Source organism: Eublepharis macularius, chromosome 11 (assembly GCF_028583425.1).
Source record: "Eublepharis macularius isolate TG4126 chromosome 11, MPM_Emac_v1.0, whole genome shotgun sequence".
Lineage (NCBI taxonomy): Eukaryota > Metazoa > Chordata > Lepidosauria > Squamata > Eublepharidae > Eublepharis > Eublepharis macularius.
In genome coordinates this window covers 50,736,812-50,758,025 of record NC_072800.1, presented here as the reverse complement: position 1 = coordinate 50,758,025, position 21,214 = coordinate 50,736,812, and the positions used below count along the sequence as shown (strand labels likewise).

General features: G+C 40.7%; 1 protein-coding gene across 2 annotated transcripts; it reads left to right on the top strand.

Annotated features, from left to right (window-relative positions):
- Positions 1-124: 124 nt before the first annotated feature.
- On the top strand, positions 125-21,214 carry KLHL7 (kelch like family member 7). Of its 2 annotated transcripts, none has more exons than XM_054990997.1 (11): positions 125-379; positions 3,088-3,190; positions 4,394-4,487; positions 6,676-6,800; positions 7,270-7,445; positions 7,979-8,153; positions 10,332-10,474; positions 15,347-15,587; positions 17,171-17,372; positions 18,028-18,125; positions 18,871-21,214. In XM_054990997.1, exons 1-11 carry the CDS (start codon positions 260-262, stop codon positions 19,152-19,154), a joined length of 1,761 nt encoding a protein of 586 aa, XP_054846972.1. In that variant the 5' UTR covers positions 125-259; the 3' UTR covers positions 19,155-21,214. The 2 variants fall into 2 exon arrangements, with proteins under 2 accessions (XP_054846972.1, XP_054846974.1); XM_054990999.1 differs by lacking the exon at positions 125-379 and adding an exon at positions 438-529.

The window sequence follows — 21,214 nt, the reverse complement described above, 5'->3', positions numbered from 1 at the left end:
TGGGCTGGTGGCCGACAGCGCGAGCTACCTCCAGGTGCGCGAGACAGCAGCCGTGTTCTGATTGGCCACAGGCGCCTCGTCGAGAGGGGCAGGGGCGGTTCCCGCGGCCTGCCTGTCTCCGCGCCTCCTCAGAGCACGGGGGAGAGTCGTGGCGGTGCCTCTGCTGGCTGTGCCCGCTCAGTGGCGTTTATGACCGGCCTCGGCTCGGCTCTCGGGAAGCCCTCGTTTCTTTTGCTGCGAGAGGAGGGCGGAGGGGAGCATGGCGGCCTCGGCGTCGGAAAAAAGCGGCAAGAAGAAAACGGAGAAGAAACTCGCCGCTCGGGAAGAAGCCAAATTATTGGCCAGCTTTATGGGGGTCATGAACACCATGAGGAAACAAGTAAGACCGGGGAGGGGGCTGCAAGCCAAGCCGGGAGAGCGGCCTTAACTGAAGGAGAAACCTCTTTGCAGGGCGTCTCTTCAGATGTCCTTTGTAACTTTGCTACCGTCGAGTGGTGCCTACTCCTGCCGTTTACAACTACCCTATAAGGTGGGTCAAGGTGGTCACCCCGTATTTTAAACGGAGTTGGGGCTGACGCTGGGAGTCCAAGGCTTGCCTCAGGCTGCCTAGCGAGACCGTGGTAGAGGCTCTGCCTCTTGCTTGTTGTGCTACACCAGTTACGTGCTAAACCAGGTGCTTCAAGTCATTCCTTTACCTGTATCCTGTGTTTACTTAATAGAAAAAGCTGGCATCATTTCATGGGAACAGGAGGAGGAAAACTCGTACTACTAGTACAGTTTAACTGCTCTGTGATGCGTTTTGCAAGGTGCTTTAAGTGTCACTGCCCCATATTAGTGGTCTAGTACGTTGTGTTTCTGTGAATGATTCCGGGGTTACAGAAATGCCACATCAGCATCAGCTTTGGGGTGCGCCCCCTGTGTTAGTTTTGCTTGTTATCAAGAGCTATGGCCGCTATTGATAGGCTGTAGTAGAGGGAGACCCCCTCCCTAGTACCAGAATTAAAGCGGGGGGAAATGGCAGTATATTCTAAGATTTTGTGTGATTTGCTTGATTTCACACAAGTCACTGAACAAAGGATGATAAAATTGCATACTTGGGTTAATAAATTGCAAGGGGATGTAGTGATGGCCATAAGTATACATTGCTTTGAAAAGGGATTAGGAAGATTTGTGGAGGATGGGTCATCTGGAGAACCGGGTTTGATTTCCCCTCTCCTCCACTTGAAGCCAGCTGGGTGACCATGTGTCAGTCACAGCTTCTAGGAGCTCTCTCAGCCTCACCCACCTCACAGGATGTTTTGTTGTGGGGATAATAATAATATACTTTGTAAACTGCTCTAAGTGGGCATTAAGTTTCCCTGAAGGGTGATATATAAATTGATTGTTGTTATTTTTATTGTCAGTAGCTAAAGGGAACCTCCAGAAGCCCCTGAATGCCCAAGCTACAAGGCAAGAGCTGGGGGGAAGGGGGATCTGAGCTTTATAGCCTGTTTGTTGGTCACTATGGATGAATCACTTATCTGATTCAGTGGGACACCTCTTTAAGTTAGTGTACAGAAGGCAGCATTGTTGTAAGAAGTGTGATACTTTCTTAATGTGCCTTTCTCTTTTGTTAAAATTCTGAGTCTGAGACAGACTTGAATCAGGGACCTATCTTCTGGGATAGATGATCACTTGATACTACTGACAGTTTTTCGAATTTAGTTGTAGTAATTTGTGTCATTGCTACAGTAGTTACTGAACATATGAAAGCCTGTAAACTCCAACTTGTGTTGGTTGTTGTGGGTTTTCTGGGCTGTATTGCCGTGGTCTTGGCATTGTAGTTCCTGACGTTTCGCCAGCAGCTGTGGCTGGCATCTTCAGAGGTGTAGCACCAAAAGACAGAGATCTCTCAGTGTCACAGTGTCACGATGGTTGTTGTGGGTTTTCCGGGCTGTATTGCCGTGGTCTTGGCATTGTAGTTCCTGACGTTTCGCCAGCAGCTGTGGCTGGCATCTTCAGAGGTGTAGCACCAAAAGACAGAGATCTCTCAGTGTCACCGTCAGGAACTACAATGCCAGGACCACAGCAGTACAGCCCGAAAAACCCACAACAACCATTGTTCTCCGGCCGTGAAAGCCTTCGACAATGCATCCAACTTGTGTTCTCTGTCTGAGGGATTTTTAAAATGTATTTTGGAATCAAAGCACCACATAAACATGGGAACTTTCTAGCAGGTGTGAACATATGTTTCTAGCAGGTGTGAAGATATGTCAAATATGTTTGGGTTTTCTCTGTCTCTTGCCTTGAAAACCCTACTGGGTCACTGTATAAGAGCCATTTTGGTGTAGTGGTTAGATTGTCAGACTAGGATCTGGGAAAACAGATTAGAATCCCTAATCTTCTATGAGAGCTTGCTTGGTGACCTTGAGCCAGTCACATACACCCAGTCTAATGTACCTCACAGGGCTGTTGTGTAGATAAAATGGAGAAGAGGGGAATTATGTAAGCCTCCTTACATAAGGAGGAAAGGTGAGGTTTAAAATGAAGTCACCTGGAACTTAACAGCACTTTCCACCTCCCAACTAAATGCAACAGGAAATTTGTGTCCTTTTTCTTGTTATTGAATTAACATTTCTGTAGGTGAAGCAAATAATACTGTGAGTTGTAGACTAGTTTTAATACCAATAGCAGAGATAGTTCAATTGTTTTTAAGTGAAACCAGGATCTTGAAAAATCTTAGTTCATTTTCCTCTTTTCCCTCTTATTTCTAACAATCTCTACCTTCCCCCCTCCCCCATTCTCATGTGTTGGAAGCTTATAAGGAGAAAGGTTGTTTATTTATAAACATGAATGTTGTTTTAACAAACAAAATGAAATTATGCCACCATAACTAATGATTTTCTATTTTTAATTATTCTTGGCACTGATTAATTCTATTGCTCAGTACAGATTAAGTGTATGTTTGTCTTTTGGGAATGCTAGCAATGAATTTTTCTTACATGATGTAATTGATATTTCAGCAAAGGCTATTATAAATTCTATAAACTACTGTGAACATGTGAAATGTTCTTACATGTCTTTGTATTATGTTTTTATTCCTGCCAGAAAACTCTCTGTGATGTCATTCTTATGGTCCAGGAAAGGAAGATTCCAGCTCATCGCGTTGTCCTTGCATCTGCCAGCCACTTCTTCAACTTGATGTTTACAAGTAAGCTTTCTCCCATTCACATATTAGAGTTTTTCAAATTTCTTCATTCTGTGTCCTGGCCTGACCTTCAGAGGAGGGGATAGTTGGTTTAGTAGTCTATACGTAAAAGCTGTGCAATCTTGTTCCATTGTTCAGTATACTACTTTTTATCTGTGTTGCTATGTAGCACAGATACAAAAGATTTTAAAAAGTAGCATATATGCAGTACCATGCAAGGGAATGTATTCTGATAATGGGGCCATTGAATTTCCATTTATATTACTTCCTAGGAAACTTTCTAAGATGCAGTCAGTGCAAAATTGCCCCCAGATCCAGCTGCTTCAGTAGAAGTGACATATTCCTGTCTCTAGCTTTCATCTTTAGATGTAGTTAAATGTAGACTTAAGAGAAAGGGAAATTTCTCCTTTTAAAAATCTCACTTTCCATGCAAATTTTCTAGAGCAGACACCTGTCTGTGCAACTGAGCACTAGTTTAATATTTCTGATGACATGTGGGAAGGGAGATTTTGCTAGCTCCAAAAAGAGCTGTTCAGTTTTGTTGCCTTCACCAAGTTGAGAGGAAGTTGCTGCTAAACGTTCAAGCCACTCTATATATTATGACTGTGCTGCAAGTGGTGGTGGAGAGTGCCCTTAAGTCATACCTGATTTATGGCAACCCCGGTGGGGTTTTCAGGGCAAGATATTCTCAGAGGTAGTTTGCCACTGCCTGCCTCTGCGACCCTGGTCTTTGTTGGAGGTCTCCCATCCAAGTACTAACCAAGGCCAACCCTGCTTAGCTTCTGAGATCTGATGAGATCAGGCTCACCTGGGCTATCCAGGTCGGGGCATGTATCTTTTCATATAAACTCTTTTAAAAGTACATCTAGGTAGGCAAAACGAAGCAAGTATTTGAAAACATACTTTGTGAAATTGAATATTCTGGATATTTTTAGTAACTGTGTCTTCTCTTCCCTCTCTTTTGGAATACTTGTTTTTCTTTAGGCAAAATTTGGCATAATTAGAGAAATAGAGCACATAGAGCAATTAGATGGGGCCTTAGCTAATTTGGATTTTTTTGCTTATTCTGACTAATGATCTTGATGTTCTTTACACTTTTCATTGGAACTCTGCAGATCTTTTCAATGTGAAATTTATCATTCTCTTTGAATTCTAAGTTTTTAAAATTATCAGAGCTTAATGGCAATACTAATTATATAATTACAGCAAATATGATTGAATCAAAGTCATTTGAAGTGGAACTAAAAGATGCAGAGCCAGATATTATCGAGCAGCTTGTGGAGTTTGCCTACACTGCAAGGTAGCTTTATTTATAATAATTATTATTATTGATTTAATGTATAGCCCGCCCGCCCTGTGAGCGGGCTTAGGGTGGGTTACAACAGTGTAATAATACAAAGATAAAACATTTAAATACATTAAAATATATTAAAATACATCTAAATCAGTCATTCTTTGTACAGTTGGACCCCATAGGCAGCCTCTGCCACTCTTCCCAAGATAACAGAAACAAGGGGGAGGGGGGTACAACTGATGCTGTCACTGTGACTTTGCATATGAGGGGGCAGGTGCTTATGTAGCCCCCCCTCCCCCAGCAGGAGACCAGTCAGGAGTCATTCCCAAGAAAACCTTAGACTGGCCTCATCTCTGTCTTAACAGGTCCACCAAAAAGATAAAAAGATCTTGGTGGGCCCAAGTGTCCTCCAACAGAGAGTTCCACCAGGTTGGGGCCAGGCCTGAAAAGGCCGTGGCCCTGGTCGAGGCCAGCTGCACATCCCTGGGGCCAGGGACTACCAGTAGGGGTTTTCCTGCTGATCTAAGCATCCTCCTAGGTACATACAGGGAGAAACGGTCCCAATCCGTTTAGAGCTTTAAAGGTTAAAACCAAAACCTTGAACCTGATCCAGAAGTCCATGGGGAACCAGTGCAGCTGCTGCAAGATCGGAGTGTATGGTATACCCATCAGGACACATGCAGCAGCATTCTGGACCCACTGTAATTTCTGGGTCAAACCCAAGGGAAGCCCTAAATATATAATAATCAGCTGCATGTGAAGCCCAGAAAGGCATAAATCCAAGAATTAAATGTTGAGGAGTGATGTTATTATAGTGCTTTGTTCGTTGTAGTTCTTAAAACTTGGCATCCTGTTACCAGATGTTAGCAACAATCTATCTGCCTGCAACACATTGTGGAATGGGTTTACTTCCTCTTAATCTAAACATCTATTTGCTGACACAGAAAGTCTTTGAATTCAGTTGATGAACAATATTAAATATATTAATGAAAGTACATTGTTTCCTTCTTTGTATGCTTTGTAGCAGGTACAACGAATAAATCCTTAAGAATTAAGATTATTGCACTTAAATCCTGTTTTTGATCAGAGCCTATGTGGCTCTCAATCTTTGTAAATACAGCATTCCATTTGAAAAATAAGAATACCCTTCAATTTTAAAATTAAAAATCATAAAAATAATGGATCTGTGAGAAGACTTGTAGGTATGTAAAGAGAGAACTTATTACAAAGCATAATTTTAAAATACTCAAAATAAAAAGCTCAGACCCAAAATCAAACAAACAAGATCTCACAAACGGGGGTCATTTTGTAGAAAAAACTGCAGGAACTCGTTAGCATATCTCATTAGCATTTGTCACACCCCCAACATCACCAGAAGTGTGTCAGAAGGCAACACCCACCCCTCAGCCCATTTCCCCAAAAATCTCCAGGTATTTCCTGAAAATAAAGCAGAATGAACTCAAAGCAGCTTACCCTCCTCTGGAGAGCCAGCCCCAGCAGCCCAGCTTGCACGGACGCACTCACTAGTCACAAATGAAAATAAAGCAGAATGAATCGAAGCAGCTTTCCCTTCTTTGGAGATCCAGGCCCAGTAGCCCAGCTGGCACTCACTCCTCTTTCTCCCTAACTCACGAGTCACAAATGAAAATAAAGCAGCAGAATGAATTGAAGCCGCTTACTCTCCTTTGGAGGGAAGGAAAAGGAATCACATGGGTGGGGCCAAAACCCACGTGACCTCTTTTCAGCTCTACTGGAACGCTGTTCCGGCGTGTTCCCCCTCCAAATGAGCCCTGCTCACAAATAAGAATATGTGGGAGGGGACATGCAGAAGAGGCAGGTCTTAGCTGAAGCAGGGACAGATACGTGATGGTGTTTTTGTCTGCCTGCTCTCTCATCTGTCTGTCACAGGGTACTTGGTCTTAAATGGATACAGTGATAGGTTGTGGGTTAGTTTAGCTGAACCAAAAATAGCCATGTGATGAGATGGATTGCTGCTCATCTCCTTCTTTGTGGCTTTTGGTTATAAGGTGGCTAGTCTTACATGGCTGAATAGTATAGTAAACATAATATAGATCTGTTTGGAGTTTGGAGTAAATATAATTTGATAGCAGTATGTGCACACTTGTTTCACATTCTTATTGAAATTGTTTCCAATTCTTATTGTTGTGATAATGTTATCTAATGCATTTTTCAGAATTTCAGTAAACAGCAACAATGTCCAGTCATTGCTAGATGCAGCAAATCAATACCAAATTGAGCCTGTGAAAAAAATGTGTGTGGATTTTTTAAAAGAGCAAGTTGATGCTTCAAATTGTCTTGGTAAGGTGACTTAATTTTATTATAGATACATTGTTTCAAGAAGCTGTTTATATTTTCCAAGAGCACCACAGTTTTTAATTTCCTAATTAGAGAGACCAAATTCTCAAAGATTTGGGAACATACTAATTTCATGTATGTTCCAAAACATATGAGGTGATATATCTGACTTGTCTTTCAGATAAACAGGGATGAGCTTTTTTCCCTCTTGCAGAACCTGACTACCATTTAATGTGAAAGTTTCTAGGGTTAAGTATTTGCTAGCAGATTTGGGACATGACATTATCTCTTTCTAGTGGCTGTCCTATCACAATACTTCCATGGATTTTGGAATTTTGCAAGCAATATTTTGGTGCTTCATTTTGCCAATGTGTACATGACTAATAATTTTTTGTATGTTAAATATTTCATAACATTTTCTTTCACAGATTCAAACATGCATTATATAATGTATTTTCTTGTGTTTCTTTAGGTATAAGTGTTTTAGCAGAATGTCTCGATTGCCCAGAATTGAAAGCCACTGCAGATGACTTTATCCATCAGCACTTCACTGAAGTTTACAAGACAGATGAGTTTCTGCAGCTAGATGTTAAACGTGTGACACACCTCCTGAACCAAGATACTCTCACTGTAAGAGCAGAAGATCAGGTGAGGGTTCAGCTGTCTGTTTATTCTACATTTAATTTTTTGTTAGCAAACCCAATAATTTAAAGTAAAAATATATTGTGCTTTGGGACATTATCACTGCCGCCTGGGACGGCTCTGCTCCCTTGCAATCTGGCTCAGCAGCACCTTTTCAGGGAATAACCATTTAGCAGGATGCTGCCTCTAGAAAACATTGCCTTTTGATGGCTTTTGGACTGGTTATGTACGCCATGGTAGGAGTATTTAGGCTTATTTGGTTTATTATTTTGCTGTGTTCTCCAAACCATGTAATTTCTTAGATTGTGAGCTGCTTGGGGAACAGGAGTATTGCATTTGCAAAAACTGCTGTAAGCCATTTTGAGCTTATGAGACAGCAAGAGATCAGTTGAATGATTTGTCTTGACTGGCAGATGGTTCCAAAAGTAAGATACGTTACAAGTAGTTTGGAATTGCTAATTAATTTACACCTTGCTTTCAGGCTTGATTGCTGTATGTCTCTATGTGTAATCAGATGTATTTTGCACCCCTGTACCCAGGTTTATGATGCTGCAGTCAGATGGCTGAAATACGACGAGCCAAACCGCCAGCCATACATGGTTGACATCCTTGCTAAAGTCAGGTTTCCTTTAATTTCAAAGAACTTCCTCAGTAAAACTGTACAGGCTGAACCACTTATTCAGGATAATCCTGAGTGCCTTAAAATGGTTATCAGTAAGTTTATTTTGTAAGATATGCTTTCAACATTCTGCTTAATTTTTCTTGTTACTTATCTACCACAAAGGATTTTATTATGTAAATATAGATGAAAATCAACATTTAATTCTACTCCATTTGTGCTGGAGAATTCAGCTGAACTGCAGCTAATTAGTAGCCCTGAATTTAGAAATTTTGCAGCCAAAGATTTGTCTGGTAAATCACGATTGGTGTGTGGAACACAGCCCTTTCAGTCTGCAACCCACTTCTTTGACTTTCAGAGTGTTTCCCTACCACCCCCACCTTCCATTATGGAGCCATGTAGTTCTCCTGACGCAGTGGGGAGGTTTTTATTGGCAAGAATACTGCAGTGAGGAAGGCAAGAAATTGCTTGTTGTTCCTTCAAGGCTGCAGGGCAACAGCCCAATCCTGTGCATGTTTGACTAATAAAGATTTTATTGAGTAGGTTGACATACAAATTCCATACTACATAATATAAATGTAATTACCCCCTTTATATATATATATGTCCCCACCCCTTCCCCTTTTCTTTTTAGACCCCCAACAGCATTATAACCTCTTTATTTCTTATCATTGTCTCTATTCTAATATTTGTCCCTAATATTACAGGTAAAGTTCATACATATCTCTATAAATTTTAGTAGTTATCCAAAGACCACAGTTGTCCTCTCGCGTCCCAGTTATTTTCCAAATAGTCCTTAAACTTTCCCCAATCCTTCAAAAATGCACTTGCATGTTTACTTGGTGTTAGGCCTTCTATGTTCAGTGGGACGTTCCCAAGTAAGTTTGCATAGGAATGCCACCTAAGGGTAAAATTACATGTAATGCTGTATTTCTGTGACTGGAACTGTGAACATGTCTCTTACTTCTGAAAATAGTGATGGAAGGCTTTGATATAGATCAGTCCAACACTGTTATCCTGATCAATATCTGGGCCCCACTGCAGCTGTTTTTAGGACCAAAAACACTTTTACAGTTCTGATCACAGAATTCCTATATCATGTGTAGTTTAGCCCTAAAGTTATATCCTTACTTGGGCATTGACTCCATTGAACTCAGTGGCACTTACTTCCTTGTAAAAACATGTACATTTTTGCTGTAAATGACTGCAGCTCTGGGCAGAATGGAAGGGTAAGTGGAAGGTGCCACTTCTGACACTTACTCCCTTCCTTTATGGCTGTTGCTCTCAGCAGCTTCTCTTCTGTTATGTGCAGGGGGAGGATGGTAGTCAAGATTTTTTATTTTCATATGGGGGCAGTCACTATAGTAGTAGTGGGCAGGGAAGCTGCAGGACGTGATCATGCATGTTGTTTGTGGTAACAGACCATGGATGCAAGCATGTAATATGATACCCAGAGGATACCATATTAGTTTGTTACGTAACACACACCTCTGCCCTAGAATTAAATGTAACTGGAAGTACACCTTTGAAAGTAGCTCAGATGTTTAATTTTTCAGATATAGAACAGAATTAGTAAGAATCTCCATATCACAATAGCCTCCGTAATGACATTTCTCTCAGCTATTTAAGAACCATAAACCTACGCACTACCATCTGTGACTTCAGTGCAAACTGAGGCTACTACCAAAGTGTAAGCAAACTAAAACATACTGGGTAAAAACTTTAGGTGCTTTTCTTCTTTACTGAAGAACTAAATGTGTTTTATGAAGAAAGTTGAGCTGAATCATTAAAATGATTAACCTTATTGAGCTAACCTCAAGGCCCCATCTACTGGTGATTGTTAAAAATATTTAGCTCTCACTAAACCTTGTAAGATGTTGAAATTGTTTGAAGTGCATTTAGTACCTTGATAATCTGAGAGGTTTATTCTATGGCAACCAGTTTATATAACGATACAGATAATTCTTTGTTTGACTTGTATAACTAATAGTGCAATCCTAAGCAGAGTTACACTTTTCTGAGTCCATTGAAGTCAGCTCTGCTTAGGATTGCACCGTATACCCTCCATTAGAGAAATCTAATTTTGCAAATTAAGGAAACATTGTTCTGTCAGTTTTCCTGGATTTGACAGAGGTTGTACCGATAGAAATTTTTAAATAGGTGGATAATAGGTGTTAACTGCTTTGCTTTCCTCCTGGAACTAATGTTACCCATTGTATGAAACAAATTTCCTTTCAGTGGCAGACAGTCAGCCAGTGTTCTATTTGGTTTAGGTGGAATGAGATACCATCTGCTTTCTCCAGAAGACAGAGAAGAGCTAGTAGATGGCACTCGCCCACGAAGAAAAAAACACGATTACCGCATTGCCTTGTTTGGAGGATCACAGCCACAGTCGTGTCGATATTTTAACCCAAAGGTAATTGTTATCTTTCAAAATTTGAGTGGATGGTATGTCGCTTTTTTTGATTCACCACCTCCTACTGTGATTTGGGGCATTGTTACAGAACTCATGATTCTTTTGCTTCTTGATCCTTTTTACTTTGCAGGAATTGCTGGGACAATGCTGGCTGTAAATTCAAATAAGTAAAACAGCTGGGGTACCTACATTATTTGTTGTTTGTTCTTGCACTTGCAGTCACTCATAAAACACATAAAGATACTTTTGTTAAACGAAGGAGGGGGTGGCACATTGTAAGCAACAATGCTACTGAGTGTCAAGATTACATTAGGAAGCTTTCTGCAGTGGGTTATTTTGAGGTTTCTATAGCAACATCAGTTCTGCTTTACATGTACTTAGGGGTTTCTTCACTGCTAGGAACAGTTGTCTGTTCTATGTAGCCATTATAAATGAAATCCAGGAACAATATTTATTAAAAAAACAAAACAGGACTATATGAACATTCACAATGGAAAGGAGAGGGTCGAAGGTATGCTTAGAAGAAGTGCATCCACAGAGCCCAAGCATGGCCCCTCCAATAATCCTTTCAGTGGTGGACTGGCTCCATGATTATTGAACAGATCCTGACCCAAGGTACTATCACCTTAATGACGAGGTCAGAGTCACATGTTCCTGTGCAAGGATTGGGAGCTTTTCATTTGGTAGAGACCACTGCACATGAGAACACACTCTTGAGGTTCCTAGGATCTCTGCATGTGAATGTCCTACATTACTAAATTCAGAAAATGATGTTCATATATTGGAGAGAGTATGGGGGAAATCTTAGCTGCTAGGAACTTCTCAGGAGCTACTTATGATATGATACATTTTAATATTCATTCTTTTGCATACTTAGTGTGAAGATTGATGGTAGCTTCCATGGAATTGTTCTTGACATTTAGTTTTGCATCCTGTCTCCCCCTTTTCGTAAACTTTTCTCCATAATCTGGGTGGGATGTTGGGGAGGGTGGGATGTTGTTGCTGAAGATCAATTTTTTTTATTAGTTATTGGTCACCAGAATCGAGAGAGTATTTTAAGTGCACCAAAGGCTTGAGAACCCTTTTTTTTTTTTTAGGTAACTGCAAAGCATCCCCCATACTATTTTGAAAAGTGGTGTTTAAAAATGGTTTTTGTATTTGGAGATTGCTCCATGGTATGGTATAGATGTACACTTGACTGCATATTCTGATGCCATCCCATTGAAAGCCTTGTTGTGCAGAGAGATGACATCCAGATGCATGTTTCAATATACATATCCCACAGTTTCTGATCCAACAAGTGATTCACAGACAGATCATTGTAAATATATCAAGACATTAGTATTCAAATCTGTTTTTATTCTGTATGTTCACCTTGCTCTGAATAAGTTTCTGTTGCTTTTGGCTACCATTTGTAACTACCGGGATGCAATGCTGTTGCTTGGTGGATTGAACTCATCTCTCATTTATTTGTTGGGCTTGCTCAGGCATTTCTCCCATCTGCTGGGAATCCAGCTGTGTGGGTGTGTGCATGTGAGATAACATTTTTTTCCCTCTGCTAATATTGCTGCAGGTATTTTTGGCAGCACCATTTGTAGTTTACTAGTGCTAATCATGGTAGGTATATTATATATAGTTTGTGACATAGAGGACAAGCTCTTGGTTGCCATGACAACTAGTTTTTGCCAGTTCTACTTTACCTAATTATAATGCTTGAGGGCTGCTATCTTCTTCCTTTTGTATTATTCTTCCTCTCTTCAGTCTACAAAACATTCTTTCTTGACCATTTTTCTTTTGCAATTTTTATACATTTGACTTCTGAAAGGCAAGGTCATATTTGTGGTAAAGTGGAGGGAAATGGGGTCGCTCAAATGGACTGTCACCTATCCCCATTAATTATTTTTGTTTTATTTTTGTTCTTAATGCTCATAAAAAAATGTCTCCCAAAAGTGGCAATTTAAATTCAAAGCATAATTCTGGTGGCAAACACCGTGCATCTTTTAAAAAAAGACACCCACCAACCCTGTACTTGAGCTTACAATCTAAAGGACATGTAGGCTAAGGGAAGAAAAGAGGTAAAGGAAAGAGATCTGTTTGGCATTGCCAGAATGCAGTGGAGACTTGTTAACAGACATCTAGTCTAGTACAGGTTGATCTCAGGAAAAATGGAATATAACCTCCCAGTAATTTTTAGTGGTCTGACCAGTCAGAGTGTCTTGTGCCTAGCTATTATATGCATAAAATGTAATGAAGCCTTGAAACTATGGTAATAAAACTTGTTGGTTAAAAATTGTTTTATTTTAAGCTGATCCAAAATTTCAGCCCCAAATCTAACATATTGCACTTTAAGTAGAAAATCGACACACAAGCTGAAGGTATAATCTTTCCATTGAAGTATTTCATTGTTAAAGATGTTACCATACTAAGTCATCTTCTTGTTTAGCACAAATAAAACTCATATCTGCCAACAACCAGTGTTATTGTTTGTATTCTCAGTAGTTGCCAAAGTATCTTTAACTAATTGTAGAAAGGTAGTTAACCCAATAAACGAATACAAAGTAGGGAATCCCAAAATGGATCTTACCCCAACTAGAAAAGCAGACAACTACCTAGGCCAATCTTATATCAAAGCATATGTGACTGTGATATCTGTTGTAAATTGTTTTACTAGCAACATAGCCCATTGTGGGGGGGAAATACAATGGGCTCTAGAAAGGGAAGTTTGGGCAGGCAAGCATTCGCTCCTCCTGTCACTGTTTACAGCTGGTGAAGGAGGGGGGTGGGCATTGTAATTTGCTCCATGCCTGATCTGCCTGATCTTGGCCATGTGAAGGGGTGGTGGGCTTTGCTACCTGCTCCATGGCTTATACATGCCGGGTAAAGGGGGGCATTATCACCTGTTCTGCACCTGACTACCGATGGGTGAATGCAGGAAGGCATTGTCGCCTGCTCCGAGCCTGATCCCAACTGGGTGAACGGGGGTTGGCATAGCCACCTGCTCCCTGATGGGTGAAGGGAGGAACAGGCATTGCCACCTGCTCCGCACCTGATCCTGACAGGTGAAGGTGTGCAGCAAGTTTTACTACTTGCTCTGCTCCTGATCCCAGCTGGGTGAAGGGGGTGTGGGCATTGCCACCTGCTCAGCTCCTGAATCCGGAAGGTTGAGGGGGGCAGGCATTCCTGCATGCTTGGCTTCTGACTGTGCCAGGGTGAAGACAGGGTGGGCATTGCCACCTGCTCTGCTCCTTATCCAGGCTGGGTGAAGGGAAGAAAGGCATTGCCTCCTGCTCTGCACCTGATCCCAGCCAGATGAAGGTGTGAGGTGGGCATTGCCACCTGCTCTGATCCCAAATGGGTGATGGCAGGGGTGAGCATTGCCACCTGCTCTGCCACTAATACCAGCTGGGTTAAGATGGGGAAGGTATTGCCACTTGCTCCACTCCTAATACCAGCTGGATTAAGTTGGAGGATGGGCATTGCCACCTACTCCACTCCTAATACCAGCTGGGTTAAGGCGGGGGGGGGGCATTGTCACCTGCTCCACTCCTGATCCCAGCTGGGTGAAGGGGGTGGGTATTGTCACCTGCTCTGCTCCAGATCCCAGTTGTGTTAAGGTGGGGGTGGGCATTGCCACCTGCTCGGCTTCTGATCCCAGCTGAGGGGGTGTGTGCACATTGCCCAGTGCTCCGCTACTAAGACCATCTGGGTTAAGGTCGGGGGTGACATTTTCACCTGCTCTGCTCCTAATAACAGCTGTGTTAAGGTGGGAGGGGAAATTCCACCTGCTCTGCTCCTAATACCTGCTGGGTTAAGGCAGTAGTTGGGCAAAGCTACCTGCTCAGCTTCTGATCCCAGGTGGGGTGTGTGGGTGTGCATTGCCAAGTGCTCCGCTACTAATACCAGCTGGGTTAAGGTCAGGCGTGACATTTTCACCTGCTCTGCTCCTAATAACAGCTGTGTTAAGGTGGGAGGGGAAATTCCACCTGCTCCACTCCTCATACCAGTTGGGTTAAGGCAGGTGGTGGGCATTGCCACCTGCTCTGCTCCTAATACCATCTGGGTTAAGGTGTGAGGGGGTGGGCATTGCCATCTGTTCTGCTCCTAATACCAGCTGGGTTAAGACACGGGGAGGGTATTGCCACCTACTCCGCTCCTAATATCAGGTGGGTTAAGGCGGGGGTGGGCATTGCCACCTGATCCGCTACTAACACCAGCTGGGTTAAAGCAGGGAGCACACATTGCTACCTGATCCGCTCCTAATACCAGCTTGGTGAAGGCAGGGGTGGGCATTTCCGCCTGCTTCACTCCTAATATCAGCGATGTTATGTTGGGTGGTGGGCATTGCCACCTGCCTCTCTCCTAATACCAGCTGGGTGAAGCCGGGAGGCGGTCATTGCCACCTGCTCCCAGCCTGAGCTTCCCACCATGGCACCTTTTCTGGAGGGACATGGTAACTTGCCTAGGCTTCCCTCCATGGCAGCGCCCTCTGGTGGTGCACCAGGGTATACAGTGAGTTGTCTGAAATACGCATACTCAGATAGTAAGATTCCAAGATAGCGTGTCTTTGCAGCAGATCTACCTAGAGACTCTTGTTACAGTTCGTTCATTTAATGTCTCACATTATCCAGTCTGTTCATATCATAGTTATCAGAATGGAATCTATGAAAGAAGGGGACTTACCACTGTCTAGTGGCTTTTCATTTATCCCCATGTGCAAATAAACCTTACAACTATATCAAGCTGCTCTGAGTTTATGAATATGAATGCTTAAGTAGACTCTCAAAAAATCTTTGAAAAGAATTTCCAGGACTGAATAGTGTATATTCATATGTCTATAAAATGCCTACAGTCCCTTTCCCCTCCCCCCTACAGGATTACAGCTGGACAGACATCCGTTGTCCCTTTGAGAAGCGGAGGGATGCAGCTTGTGTCTTTTGGGACAATGTAGTTTATATTTTGGGTGGTTCCCAGCTTTTTCCTATAAAGCGAATGGACTGCTACAATGTTGTGAAAGACAGCTGGTATTCCAAACTGGGGCCTCCAACACCTCGTGATAGCCTTGCAGCATGTGCAGCAGAAGGAAAAATTTATACATCAGGGGGTTCAGAAGTAGGTAAGTCACTCTTATGGCTCTGGTGATAGGCCCCTCAAATAGAAGCTGCATGAGGCAGCCGAACATTAATTATTGTTGAATATTCCTTTATAAAAGAAAAGGCGCTAAATGGAATGGAGGTCTTCTGGTTTTGTTTTTTTTAAATGTGGATCTTAAGGACCTGTGGCAAAAGATTCATACCAGTATAAAGAGGACTCTGTGTGGTTATGGTAGAGAATCAGACTGATGTTCTAGCCTCCAGTACAACTCTGTCGTGCTGCTTGATTCAATAGATTAAAGATTAAACCATGCTGAGTTACATAGAGGCTGCATATGTGCTGTGGTACATATTAGAGTGGCAGTTGTACATACTTTGCATTTAACTTATTGCACATGTCAAAAATGTTAGCTTTGATTTAATCTGTCAATAACATAGCTATCTAGGCCAGTGCTTTAGCTATCACACACACACACACACACACACACACCGCTGGATAGTACTGTAATGCAGTCAAATTCATTAGGTTTCAGGAGTAGGGGAGAACAGCTTTATCAGGGTTATAAACCTAGATGTCTGTGTCCTCAGACATTGATAAGCATTAGTACTACTTTCAACTTGAATTCTTGTATCTCAACCAGCACAGTCTCAAATGCAAGATATGTCCTGCCACATTTGTTGAACCAGTTATTCAAACCAGCTGATCAATTAACTCATTGTTTTGGAGTCCAAAGCCTTGAACCTATGAAGAGTTCATGTCTACTTGAAAGATAAAAGGTATTCGGAACAAAGTCCTTGGCATATTCAGTCAAGGAATGGATTTCATTGTTTGGCAGAGTGGCCAGTTTGCAAACAAATCCTAGTTTGTCCTAAGGATAGGTGCTTTCTGCCTGCAATCTTATGCCTTTTGGGGAGTTAGTTCCATTGAACTCTGTGGGATTTACTTCCAAATACATGTTACAAATGGTTCCATGAATGAAAGCAAGTTTGCCTTGCTGTATATTCTTTGAAAAACATAGAGATTTTAGATGCCAGTATTGTGTAAATTGTTTATCTAAAAATAAAAGATATAACTCTTGTATTTTCATATAGAATGTTCCTTGTCCCTCTAGAAATCAGTTTACTTCATTATTGGGCATGGGCCTAATTACAACAAAAAATCCAGTAAATGAACAACATTTTTTCCTGAGGCCTGCAATCTGGTCTATTTCAAAGATGCAGCTTTTTTTAAAAAAACTTCCTTTTATACCCTGCATATCTCCCCAGTGGTGACTCAAAGCATCTTATATTGTTTTCTTCTGCTCTATTCTATCTTCACAATGAACCTGTGAGGTAGGTTAGGTTGAGTGTGTGTGACTGGTCCAGGGTTGCCAGGAAGCTTCCATGGTAGAGGGAGGAGGGAATTTGAACCTGGGTTTCCCAGCTCCTAGTCTGTATGCCACATTACACTAGCTACACAATAGTGGCATGATCTTTAGCCACTAAATAGTTATATTGGTATTCCCAAAGTGATGAACAGCTGATGTTGCAGATAGTAGTTTTTCTGTTTAGGATGCATTTTTTAAAAATGATATCTAAACCAAATTGCTTATATTTCTGTTTAAAGGAAATTCTGCTTTATATTTATTTGAATGTTATGATACAAGAACTGAAAGCTGGCATACAAAGCCCAGCATGCTGACTCAGCGGTGCAGTCATGGGATGGTAGAAGCAAATGGTCTGATTTATGTATGTGGAGGAAGTTTGGGAAACAATGTTTCTGGAAGAGTCTTGAATTCCTGTGAAGTTTATGATCCAGCAACAGAAACGTATGTACAGATTTTCATATTCCATCAGTAATGTGCAGTGTATGTTTTGATATATTCACATGGTTAAACTGCAAAGAAAAAAAGCTTAACTTTTAAATATTGCACTGAAATACTGCTTTGAAATGTTTACTTTCTCTTTACTTAACACAGAAAAACACAAGAGATTTTCCCTATTTTCCTGCCATTTCATTTTATAAGGAACAAGAGTGCAAAGCACCACAAAATTAACTTGATAAAAGTGCTCAGTTTAAGCAAAGTAGCAGCTGTTTTGTCCAGCTTTCTTGATAGTGGAACAAACCATAAATGAGAACTGGAAGTTAGTGCTCTGAGACGACATCAGCGGCCAGGTTTCTGCAGGAGGGGAACGATCTTTCCGTCTGGCTGCCTGGCCAAGTATTACTTGGCCTTTCTCTTCTCACGCTGTGTTAGCAGTCAAGCCATTCTGCAGGCGAGAGAAATGCAAGCTCACTTTCATTGTCCAGTTATCAACAATTTAAATATACTATATGTATGTGTTAGTCGTTTTGACATTTTATTTTGAAAAAGAAGGGGGGAGGTGGTAAGGAAGCCCTTACCACCATCTGCACACTTAATTACCTGAAAAAGAAATCCATGGTAACCAATTCAGTAAACTATATATGTTTGATCATTTTAGATGGACAGAGCTCTGTCCAATGCTTGAAGCTCGAAAGAATCATGGACTGGTATTTGTGAAAGACAAAATATTTGCTGTGGGGGGACAAAATGGCTTAGGTATGTATTAAATAATTTGTTGCCTTATTGTAAGATAAAGTTACATCTAGGATTACTTGTTAACAGTTGAACTCATACAAAAAAGCTTTGGTGGGGTGGGGGCTGTTATTTCTGCCAGACTAGGTGAAGCAAATAATTGAGCTGCCAACTTCATGGCAGAATGAGTTGACTACATATTATGGGGGAAAGTGTTGCAGATGTAAGATTCCAGTGACATCTGAATACTTATACAATTTGCTCTTGAACTAAACTTGTACCAACCACAGCTGGTAGTGCATTTTCCCCTCACCCTTGTACCATGGCTGAATGGCATTAATAATAGTTGACACAGACTTGTGAAATGCTCTGAACCCAGATCTTAAAAATGGGATTTGTTCATGTATCTAATTTAAAAAGTGAGAAAATTCAAAAGAATAATCTTTTTCAAGAAAATAAATCAACACACACGCACACACACACAATTGCCCGTTCAAATTTCCCCAAGCCTTCTCGACATCATCTGACCCCTCCCCTCCCAAAGTATATGCAAACTGGTACTTAAAAGCAGAATTCTTGAATTGGTTACAAATTTAAATACACCTGTATTTCCACTCGTAGTTTTGAATTTCACCATCATAAAGAGTTATTATTTTCAGTCAGATACATGCGGGGAAACTTAAAACAATCTTGATTTTAGATGGATCTCTGTGTTAATTTTTAAGAACCTCAGTTTAATACTTATTTGAGGATTTTTTTTGTTTTTTAGGTGGCCTGGACAATGTAGAGTATTATGACATTAAAATGAATGAGTGGAAGATGGTATCTCCCATGCCATGGAAAGGTGTAACAGTGAAATGTGCTGCTGTGGGTTCAGTCGTCTATGTCTTAGCTGGATTTCAGGGTGTAGGTCGATTAGGACACATCCTTGAATATAACACTGAAACAGATAAGTGGATAGCCAACTCCAAAGTCCGTGCTTTCCCAGTGACCAGCTGTTTAATCTGCGTAGTTGATACTTGTGGAGCAAATGAGGAAACATTAGAAACATGAAGACTTCAGGGAAATAATAAGGTGCTCCTGGATGACGCTTCTGCTTTTTCAGTTGTCAGAGTGAATACTATGGAAAAGCCAAGATGCCATTTTATCATCATTATGTATATAATGTGAAGTTGCTTGTGAAAGTTTTATTTTTTATTTGTAGAAGTTTTTATTTTTCCCTTTTGAAGATTGGAAGTATTTCTGCCAACCTGGAATGAAGACACATGACAGCAGTTTTTTAAAGATGCATTTGTGCAGTATTGCCAAAAAACAAAGAAACTCAGCCCTGCCTAAATATATTGTGAAATATTTGCAGAAAAATGGTGAGATTATTCATGTAGCAAAAGTGAGTGAAACAAAGTGTGAACTTGCTGTTCTTCAGAAAAATGTGCTGTATTACTGTTATGCAGCTTCTTCATAAGACTAGAGGTATGTATCCCAGTGTCCAAATGAAAAAGCTGTTGAACAAAATACTTTAACAACTTCATAGTGTTTGTGTCTGGACTGAGTTGGCTCAGATAACTAAGGGCATATGTTCCTTGGTTTGGTGCTTTATCACACAACTGTAATCATACCTAGCAATAGGAAGATACTTTTCTTCCCAGACTTTCCTATACTGACAACAGGATGCCAGCTATGTGAACAGTATACTCCATGCTCTGCTATCTCATGTCAATTATGTGCGTAATAGAAGTCTGTCATTAAATGCATGCTTTAGGAGTCAGATGTTCTCCCTCCCCCCCCCCCCCATAAACATACCAGTTCCCTAAAATAAGCATTGGGCCCATGAAACCACGTATTGCACTTTCCCTCACACTTCCTCATGAGCTGTTATTTCCATTTGGGACACCAAAGGGCATGGGAGCTGCTTTGCAGTTCCTAGATGTCCTCTAGAGGGCAACAGGCAATTACATATGAGAACATAATTGTATAGTTGGGGTAAAAACTAAACCTTTTCCTGTCAAAACCAGTTTCTGGGAGAGGGAGAGAACTTAATTGCCCTGACATTATTATTAATTGCAGTCCTTTTTTCCTCTTAGAAATTAATGTGGACCAGGCATCCCTTTTTGGCGTATCTATTCTGGTTTAGTTTCTTGGTTATATCAGAGTATGTAAAAAATGGAATCTAGGAAGTGGCTTGTATCTAAATATCAATTTCTTCCAATTGCTTGTTTGCCTTGGGGTAGAACAAAATACATTCACATTCCTTATATCTCTGTTGTACTATTGCACCTGCAGTTTCAGAAATTCTAAAATGATATGGATAGTAAAAAGAATATAAGCTTGCATGTGAGGAGTTAAATAGCTTTTCATATGTATAACACGTTAGAAGGCATAAAATACACTGTTTCACCCATCAACTTTTTTCTTCAAAATTATAACTTGCCAAGAGTTCCAAGACATCCCCTATACCTTTCTTGGTTAAAACAGATTATAATGTTTAAATTTTGCTTCAATGTACTTCTTATTACCATCTTTTAGAAATCCTGTCATTAGAAGTTTCAATCTATACTAAACAACTATGTATATGTCTGTGTAAGGGTGTACATGTCTGACCTTTTAAGGACTGTTATTAATTTTATAGTATGGGATTATTAAACCAATTCTGAAGCACATTTTTCTAATTGAACAGATTTACCAAGAGTGGAATAATTGGCAAATCAACATGAAGAAAAGTAAAGCTCACCTTTTTGTATGCAAATAGTTTCAGTCTTTCTTTAAAAAAATTAAGCTGTTTCAGGTGGCATTCAATTTTTAGATCCTTTTCAAAAATTAATCCAAAAATATACAATCTAGTATGAAAATGGTTTTTCATTATTTTCCTTGGTTCAAGACTTTTCCATTTTACATATCTAGCTAATATGTAAAATCACATTTTATTGTTGATTCTTAGTATATGAAAACTAGTGTGCAAAAAGTTTTCTTAGACTGTTTTGTGTATTGGAAAATGTATGGATAATTCTTGATTACTGAGTTCTTGGTTCAGTATTAGCAGATTTTGGAAAGTGAAGCAAATACCTCAGTGAGGCTTGTGGGTCAGTAAACTTTTAATTAAATATATGTTTTTCTTA